General features: G+C 32.9%; 1 protein-coding gene across 1 annotated transcript; it reads right to left on the bottom strand.

The window, feature by feature from the left end:
• Window positions 1-6,733: 6,733 nt before the first annotated feature.
• Window positions 6,734-9,491, bottom strand: LOC145109332 (uncharacterized). The gene is made up of 2 exons (XM_079046499.1): window positions 8,406-9,491; window positions 6,734-7,456 (listed from the first exon to the last, which is right to left on the bottom strand). The coding sequence occupies exons 1-2, from the start codon at window positions 9,337-9,339 to the stop codon at window positions 6,957-6,959; spliced, it is 1,434 nt and encodes a 477-aa protein (XP_078902625.1). The 5' UTR covers window positions 9,340-9,491; the 3' UTR covers window positions 6,734-6,956.
• Window positions 9,492-10,417: the final 926 nt, after the last annotated feature.

Raw genomic sequence — 10,417 nt, 5'->3', positions numbered from 1 at the left:
ATAGAAAGGTTTGTATAGTTTAGTTGGTCTGTTGGTGTGTTGAACAATGAACATTAGGCTTTGACGCAGTTTTTTAAACATGGGTAGCCCACTGGGTATTTGATATGGGCCATCCAAGTTAAACAGGGATTGGCTAACCATCTTAGTCGCCCATTTCTTCAAATTTCCAACTGTTTGGTAAAAGGACGAATACGAGGAGATGAGTTCATTTTTCTATACCGGATCAAATTCTTATTATATATACTAGCTGTTACTCGCCTCAAACGGCGGGTGCGATGAACACTCCTAGAATATCATTATGGACATGTCGCATGATCTTATCATATGCAAATTTCTGTTCAAGATTGAGAAAATCTCGTGCTTGTAAATGTTTAGATTCTAAAACCATAGAGCATTCTTCTTGTACCTCTAGAAAAAACTCCAAATTCTAAATCTACATAAACTATCTTTAATTTTGTTTAATTTCTTTATATTAAAAACTACATATATACGTTATTACATTTGAATACTATTTAATTAAAGGGAGAATTTCGTATATACCCTTATTAAATGCCAAAATATCATATTTACTCGGACTAAAATATAAATATCATATTCGCCATTTCTAATCCTTTAAAATATCATATTTGCCCAAATCGGTTTTTTTAATACTTTTCAATAAATTGTAATCAATTTTTAGGTTCTAAAGTCATTAAAATTACAAAATTTTTTTTTTAACTAAACGGACCATATTGCCCTTACCTTCTAACTCCCCTGAAATCTTAATACCACTCAGCATGCATTAGCATTAGAAACTTAGAGTTCTAGTTTACGTTCTCACCTTCTTCCTTTTTGCCCTTTCGTCATCTTCCTTCCTGTAATCCTTAAACAACCAGAAGTAATTCAAAGTTCTGTTGCAGGTCAATTTTAGAACATGAATGTGATCAAATTCTTAGCTTCATGATTAGATTATGGACCTTGTGCTGCTTATTTTGTGTCAAGCTTATACCACCTGACCAGTTTTTGCAACATCTATTGTTTTTATCAATCTTCATGTGGGATTTATCAATTGTTGTTCAGATGGATGTAAAACACGTGTTGAAAGGACATGATTTCGTTTCCCCTTCCAGTCAACATGGGAATAGTCTTGTATCTATCCACGATACCATTATCAGACTCGTGCATCTAGCATTGTAATTTCATATTTATTCAATAACGATCCAATTACAGTAAGTGGATCTGGTTAAATTGTAATCTAAAACCAAATCATGAACACAATGTCTTGATCATAATCCAGAACAGATGACATAATCTTGAAAATTCATGCCCACCAAGATGTACACTTCAACACTTATTTAACATTATAACATATTAATGATATATTATCAAGAAATTGCACGCACCACTTTACTCTGGCTTCTTTTCCTCCTTGTTTTCTTTCTCTTTAGGTTTACTTTCTTTCACTTTGTCAAAAACCATAAACTCCAAAATTGGTCAACAATGATAATAGTGAATGTTTAATTGATCAACATATCTACCAAGCTATTAGTTCTAATCATCCAACATTTTTGAAGATGTTCATCAGTTCACGTTTTCAAATTGACCAACAAGGAAACTTAGAATTACTTGCTGCTACTTAATGATTGCATCAAGAAGATAAACATAGGGCAAAAAAGAAGACGTAAGAGGGTAAAAGCAGAACTCCACTCCAGGTCTCGCTAATGATGTCAAATCACATTAAGATTTCCCAAGATTTAGAAGGTAAGGGTAATATGGTTCATTCAATTTTTGTTTGAAAGAGACTTTTTGTTATTCAATTTTAATGATTTAAAAAATGAAAAAGGATTACAAAATATTTAAAAAAAAAAACTGATTTGGGCAAATATGATATTTTAAGGATTAAAAAGGGCAAATATGATATTTAGATATTAGGTTGGGCAAATATGATATTTTGGTGTTTAATAAGGGCATATACGGAATTCTCCCTTAATCAGAAGCAATTTCGATTAATGTTATGTTTTTTGTTCATATTCAGATGCCTCCCCATTGAGATAAACATGGAGGATTTAATCATCAATAAACATTCAATTCAATCTTAATTCAACCATCATCCTAAATCGTTTGATTCTTCTCTCAACTTAATCATCAATAAACATTCAATTTAATCTTAATTCAATCATCATCCTAAATCGTTAGATTCTTCTCTCAATCATTCTATCAACCATCTACTCCAACATGCTCCTTGATGATTCAACTTTACTCTTTTTTGGTCTAATGATGGCATGTAACATACATTAGATTCTAGATAGTATTAACTCTTAATTAACAACCAAGAACATATATCACATAAAAGGGAAATTAGAGACGATGCACATCTTTATCATTGTAGGGTCAAAGATAGTAAAATGTTAGCAATCTGGTTAAAGTTCCAAACTTATTTTAAATGAATTTTTTGCTAGTAAAGATTACATGGATAATGAATAAGACCGGATAAATTAAAGATTTCATTCCTTATCAAAATGACATGGAATGAAAATCGGTCATTATTAATAATTGAATCACATATCCGAGAATGACCCATTCCAACTTCCATATCACAAAACTACATCATTTTGGTGATTTATGTCGTTTAAATTCTAGAAACTATACACTTAATTGATGGAACATGAATGATTCCCTACAGATGGATATATCTAGACCTTATACTCCTTACATATATGACAAATTAAGTCCAACGGAAAAAGTTAGTCTACTGATCCATGTGGAATACTTGTGTATAAATACATATAAAAAGATATTAGAATACACAAATACGGTTTTATAAATAATAATACATATAAATATACATATTAATATGTGAAATACACATAAAAACGTATCTTACGTGTATTATTGTATAAAATCAAGGAGTTAAATTATGTACATATAGTCAGTAAGGGAAATTTAAAACAAATTCTTACGTCTGTTCTAGTGGTAGGCTTCTCTCCTGTAATAAAGGAGGTCACGAGTTCGAAACGTGCCTTTCCCCTTTGCGCCTCACTTCTTCTTCATTTTTACCTGAATAGAGGTTGTATGCCAAGTCAGTAAACTCAAAGGTCCAGTATGCTCAATAGTCATATTAAACTGATATTGCTAAATAACATATATTAAACTGATATTGCTAAATAACATATGAATAGAGGTTGTATGCCAAGTCAGCAAACTCAAAGGTCCAGTATGCTCAATAGTCATATTAAACTGATATTGCTAAATAACATATGATACTAATGAGTCACACTAACAAGAACTTGATACAATTGATTATTTATTAGAAATTGATTTTAATAAATATTCAACAAAAATCTTATAATTAAATTGAAAATTATTTATTTCATGGAAATAATAAATTCCATTAGCAAGTAACTTAATATATATCATATGGTATGATTTATAAGTCATGTACAAACTTTTGGACTAGTTGAATCCTTTGATCTTTTTTCCTAAAAGACAATGTTTATATTTTATAAAAGAGTTTATAAAAGTTTGACTTTCTTTCTTCTTCTTTATGCAATTTTCGAGATACACATAAAAAGAAGAAGTGTATAACTTGTCTAAATCATGCTTTAAAGGCATGAGAGACATGCTTATGACAGTGGGGACAAGTTTTCTTAAAGTGCTAAAGACTAATGGTTATTAACCTTACTTTATGTCCATGAGAACACTGGTTTTTTTTCTTAGTACAATAAATCTAATCTACTCCTAAACTACTCATTACTTCTACATATGTGCACGACAACGCTTATCCATGACGACGACGATGATGAAATTATATGCTTTGGTTTTTTGGTTGATGGAATCTGAAATATTAGCATGTTATGGATTCACTAAGTGAAAGTATGTTGTTATATCTTGAACAAGTGGTGTCTATTTGTGGAGAAGATTTCATACCCACAAGCTTAGGGAGTTCATTAAGCGAAAGCATGGGCTAAGAGATTGAAGTAAAGAAATTGTGGCTTAATTTTTAGATATGTTTTAGGTTATACATGAAGTTTAATCATATTGTACCCTTTTCATAGTTGTAAGAATCGTGAAGCTCTTGAGTTGGAGATTTTGATTGTTTTGGGTACAACATTAATTAAGAAATAGGTTTGTCATTTGTTATATGAAATCTTGATTTTCTTTTATTATTGCAATTAGTTGTTTTAGGTATAATCAAAGAAAATAAGTGTTATTTTTTATTTTGATTTGTATTTAATTTTGATTTATGTTTAATCTGGATTATATATATATATATATATATATATATATATATATATATATATATATATATATATATATATATATATATATATATATATATATATAATTTAATACTGCAATTCAAAGGTTCCAACCAAACAACATTTAAAATTTTATATCTTAAAAATTGAAACTCTTTTAGAAATCTAAACCTTTTAAAAATCCAGATCTTAAAAGTTCAGATGCTGTCAAACAACCCCTTAATTAGTTGGGATAAGGACCTATATAAATTTTTTAAAATTTCATTGCTTTAATATTTTTAAATAAATTAAAAGTTACAACATTCTGAAAATGTTATTCATGGAAAGCCTATCAACAAAAAATTGGTGAACAGTACACTATCATTTTCGAGAAAACCCCTAAGGCCGAACGATATCATAGCGGGGAAGGAAGCGGGAAGAGTCCCGTCCGGCGAAACACCGCACAGTCGGTGCGGGGAAGGTGGCGCGGGGAGGAGGGTGGGGGTGGGGATGTCGTGTTCTCACTCCTCATCCTATTGGTTGATTAATTTTTTTTCTTTTTTTTTTGAATTCCAACAGCTATAACCGTTAATATATATATAATTTTTTTTCTTTTATCACACTATAAATACCACAACGTCCAACCATTTTTTTTAACTCATACCTTCTTATTCTCTCCAAAAAATATTAATCAAAATGTCATCATCTTTATCATCCGATTCGACGGCTCTAGAGGAGGCTAAGTTTATCGGTTCCGTCATGGCGAAAACGGTTGCATACTTTCAAAACAGAGTAGGCGAAACATCACGTGCACGATCTAAACCAAGAAATCCGCGATTGCGTAGAAATCGCGAAGCCGGACACGATCGTATTATAGAAGATTACTTTGCAGACGGCGCCATCTACGCTGAAAGTTTCGACGTCGGTTCCGGATGAGGAAGGAACTATTCTTACGTATTGTTGGCGATTTGGAAGGCCGCTTTCCATATTTCCAATGGAAAATGGATGAGGGGCGGATAAAAGTTTTCTCTCCAATTCAAAAATGCACGGTTGCAATTCGTCAGTTAGCATACGGCATGAGCGCAGACAAATGAGACGAGTATTTTAGGATGTCAGAGCGTACCGTGCGGGAGTGTGTGTACAAGTTCTGCAAAGCGATCTGTTTGGTTTATGGGCAACGATATTTGCGCAAACCAACTATGAACGATATCTACCAATTTTACACGGTGCATGAAGGCAAGCATGGATTCCCTAGAATGCTTGGTAGTATCGATTGCATGCATTGGGGTTGGTCATTATACCCCAACGCATGGCGTGGTCAGTACATGAGAGGCGACCACAAAGAGCCGATGATCGTTCTAGAGGCTATCGCATCACATGATCTTTGGATATGACATGCATTCTTTGGTCCAGCTAGTGTAAACAATGACATCAATGTGCTAGACCAGTCGCCGGTATTCAACGATATCTACCTTGGAAAGTCGCACGATGTACATTTTCAAGCAAATGGGGTAGCATATAAGCGTGGATACTATCTTACTGACGGTATATATCCTCCTTTGTCTGTTTTTATGAAATTGTTTACATGTCCTAACGACTCAAAAAGGAAAAAGTTTAAAGAGGCGCAAGAGTCAGCTAGGAAGGATGTGGAGCGAACGGTGTACTTAAGAGACGTTGGCAAGGTCATATGAAGTGAAAAGGTTACATCACGTAATGTATGCATGTATCATATTGCATAATATGATTCTTGAAGACGAAGGAAGAGCGATATGTCGGTACAACGAAAATGAAGTTTTGCCAATGTCGAAGGAGTAGCCGTTGGTACACAAGAGTATAGGGAAAATAGAAGAGAAGTACACAATCGCGAAATTCATCACGCCCTTCGTGCTGATTTGGTGGAGCACGTTTATAGGACTCATATTCAGCCGCCGATAGAGTTTTCTCACGATGATTTGTTTGACGAATCAGACGAGGATTCTGATATGTTCGTCGAGAGCGAAGATTCCGATGATGAGAATGACGTTCAGGGGAATGATGAAGACGACAAGGTCGATGACGAGGACGATGATTCCGAGTGACGTATTTTTGTTTTTTTTTTTCAAATTAGGATATTAATTATGTTTTCTATGTTGTGGTTTGTTTGATTTTTTGTTTGCGTTTTTTTTTTAATTTTCTACTTATTTAAATATTAGGTTTAACGTAATTTTTATTTTCATTAGTGAAATGCATTTTATTTTTAATTAAATTTTATGTTTATTATTAATTTAAAAATTATAAATCATAAAAAAGAATTAATTTTATTTAAAAAAATAAAAAAACAAAATAGCGAGGGAAGTTTCCCACCCATTCCTTGGGTTTAGGTGAGGGAAAGGAAAGTAAAGGAAATGGTGATGTGGCCCACAAAAAGTGAGAGAAGTTTCCCTCCCATTTCATACGGTCTAACAAACAAAACAAAAGAATCTAAAAATCAACTTACAAAAAGAATATAAAAGAATGACACAAGGGAACCCATAACACAATTAAAAGAGATTATTTGGGACGATATTTGATTCCATCTTTATTAAGTCACCATCTGTTAGGAATAACTTTACACAGCTAAAACACATCCTCATCTTCCATACATCCATTTATTCAATTTGGAGGCTTTTTAATCAATATGTAGCCACTTTTAGCCTATAACAAATCAATTTACATCTACCAATGACGTCGACAAAAATGCATTATACATTATATTTTTCTTCAAAAAGGTGTGTTTGGCGATCTTCCACGACTATTATTATCCAACACAATTTCAAACAAATCCCCTTCAGACGATTCATCATAATCAGACATTCCTCTATTAACACTTCCATAATATTGTACACTTCTCTTTGCAGATCGATCTAACCAATGCGAATCTATTCTTCCCATTGAAAAGAGCTCTTTGCTGTCATCATACCCTAAAACCGGAGAACTTCCCAATGGTCCAATGAAACATGGATTTGGTGTCCTATGCAAATTTGCTTGTGTATATTTAAAGACACTTTGTCCAAAATTTACAAGCACTGTAACATCAGTGTTTGCTGCTAATGTTGGATAAAGTGGCGTTTCAAATTCATCCGCCATGCAATGGACTTCATGCACGAGTTTTGAATCTACGGTGAAGAAAACTTTCTTCTGGTTTGGGTTGTACCCACAACCAACCACCTTCTCGGTTATTCCCCATTCGTTAGATTCTGAATCAGTCATTAGCTTAACTCCTGTGTAATTATCATACATTGTCATAAGTTAAAACTTGTTTTTCATTATTAATTCATCATCATTAATATATTCCTTTTTAAAGAAATTAAATCACAATTAAAGAAAAGTCAAATTGTGAGTATATATAACAACAATAATAATAAAGGTTAAAGTCGTGATAACACTTTTTTTTTTCCTATTTAAGTTATTATATTTTTAATGCATAATTAATCATTTTGTTTTGTTTTGAAAAATTATCACTTGATAAGACAGTTTGACTTTATTGAGTAAATTTTATTTATTAAAATAAATACTAAAACAAAAATAAAAATAACCAAAATACAAAAATTATCCTATATAGTAGCAAATATACTTTGCCATTGTTAGTAAACATTGCAAATAATCTATTAATCTAATATTAATTGTTGGTTTTGAATAGACTTCGTAAATGGTAATTGTTGTCACAAACCATATTTTAAAATATATAGTGACTATATAAAAATATTGAGAAGTAGATATACGTAAACAGTAAAATTTTAAATAATAAATATATGTTTTATTTTAATATTTTATTCATAATAATGACACTTGTTGCGGGCCTTTTCATATAGCAAACTATGTTAAATGCATATTGTGGGTCACATGTGTCATTAGATGGAGTTTCTATAGTTGCTTTTTGGCATCATATGATTTGTATTTGATTCTAAATTAAAATTTAATACTAAATATTTTGTTGTATACCATCATTTTTTACTTTAAATATAATAATATACCATTCAAATGTTTTAAACATTTAGAAAACATTATTTATTACCATTACTATTGTACATACAAATATTTGTATTAAATTATATGATAAACAAAAGAATATTATTTTGGTAAATAAAACAATTTCTACAAGTGATTTTGGCTTTTGAGCATGACCAATGGTGGTGGACTTTGACTTTAGTAAAAAGAAGAAAAACATACCTTCTAGATAAACAGAGCCGTCGGAGTTGAAGCCTACGGATCCCGGATAACTTCCGGGAAGCTTCAACGGAAGCGACCCTCCTCCGGCGAGGCCCAGCGAAACCACAATACCCATTTCCGTTTTCCCCTCAACTGTATCCTTACCATCACTTCGGCTTTTTAACATACCATTATTGTTATTGCTTGTAATATGAATCAACGACTCCGACGAAGCCTTTTCACCGGCAAGATTCTCTTGAATTAGCTTAATTTTCTCTTCTCCCTTATTCGCCTTCACTTTCCCGTTTATATCGATTCTGTGTTCATCTTCGTAGATGGACAAAATGGTAATTTCAAAATAGGCTTCTTGGGGGAACGGCGACGAATTCCCCAACGCCGGACCAGGTAAAGGCAACGCCGATCTAATGACGGAAGTTGCCGCCATTGAAGAAGTGGTCGTCTTGATGATTTTCTGTAAACCAGAATTAATCCGAATCTTTTGTATGAAATCGGCGGATCCTGGACAAACTTCCCAACCGATTTCCACCATTTCGACGTCTTTCCCTCCGCCGTCACCGGCGGGAGCGCAGTATCCCAGGATAGACTTGTTTGATTGAATCGAAGGAGAGGAGGTGAAGTTTTTGAATGCGAATCGTGACCATCCGTTTTCCACCGCATCGGTTATAAGAGAAGGATTGTCCGACCAATTAAACAGAGGTTTTGACGAAATCCCACGTCGGAGAACATAGTAATTTGTTCGGCGTTTGTTGCTGTAAATGCTTTCTTGATTATGAAGCTTAGAAATCCCGTTTTGTAACGACGATGCTCGTTGGATTGGTTGTTCTTGCGGTTGTTGTTCGGGGTGGCAGCAGAAGCGTCGGATGAAGTAAAAGAGGAGGAGAACGAATATTCCGGTGGCTACCACCACGGCGACGATTGGTTGCCAAGCGTGCATCCCTGTTTACTAGTTAATCACGGCGGTTGTTGGATTGGACGATCGGAGTTTAATTTTTCTGATGAAAAAAAAGGAGAATGAAGACGAGGATTAGTTCAAGAAAGGCAGCATTCAATAACAAGAAACAGAGAAGGATGGGTGTAAAATGGAGTAATGAATAAAAAATAAAATAGTAAGATACAAATTTGGTCTCTGTTTTTCATACAAATTTGCAAATTTAGTCTAAAATTTCAAATTATACTAATTTCGTCCTTACATTTGTAATTCGCTACGGATATAGTCCTTGTATTATACTCGAAATTTAAAATTTAGTCAAATTCGAGGTCGTTTTATATTGGTCAAGGACCTTATTCACAATAAAATGCAAACCTTAGAACAAAGTTGGGACGGTCTGAAAATTTGAATTGAATTTGTGATTTTTGGTAAAATATAGGGACCAAATTATAATTTACTATACATAAAATAAAAGTGAAGGAGAGCTGGTGTTCATGAGACCCTTTCAAAATGGCATGTTATTTTTTTAAGACCGACGCAATCTTTTTGCATTATAAAATATGTTTCAACGAGTATATACAATTGTATTTTTAAGATAAATTACAAAATACTACCAATTTATTATAATAATAGGTTAAAACACGTGGAACCCACGGGTTGTTAATTTTAAATAGAATTTAAATTTTAATTATATAATAAAATAATATTTCATTAATAAAATTTTAGGGGTTTGCTCTAAGAAAGTTCTTCAAGAGGGTACCTGTCTAGGCAATCAAGCCATGGATTATTGCTTGTAGGCTTCTTTATACGACGAACAACTTTCCAATAAAATGCAGAAAAAAATGACATTGCATAAAAGCGGGACAAAAAGTTTAGAGATTGGGTTCCTCGGGTTAGTTTGACTTTTGTCAATTGATTTTCCAAGTGTGGGATTATAAAGGAGGTTCGGAACTTTTAGACAAATTGTCATTTTGGTGATAAACTATTTAAAAATGGTCCATGTGTCATGAACAACATGACAACAATGATAATTTGTCAACTTTTACCAAAAAATGATGATAGCCAACATGATATTTTTTGCATT

This window comes from Lactuca virosa, chromosome 1 (assembly GCF_052849685.1).
Source record: "Lactuca virosa cultivar CGN04683 chromosome 1, Lactuca_virosa_CGN04683_v6, whole genome shotgun sequence".
NCBI lineage: Eukaryota > Viridiplantae > Streptophyta > Magnoliopsida > Asterales > Asteraceae > Lactuca > Lactuca virosa.
This window is presented reverse-complemented; position numbering and strand designations above follow the sequence as displayed.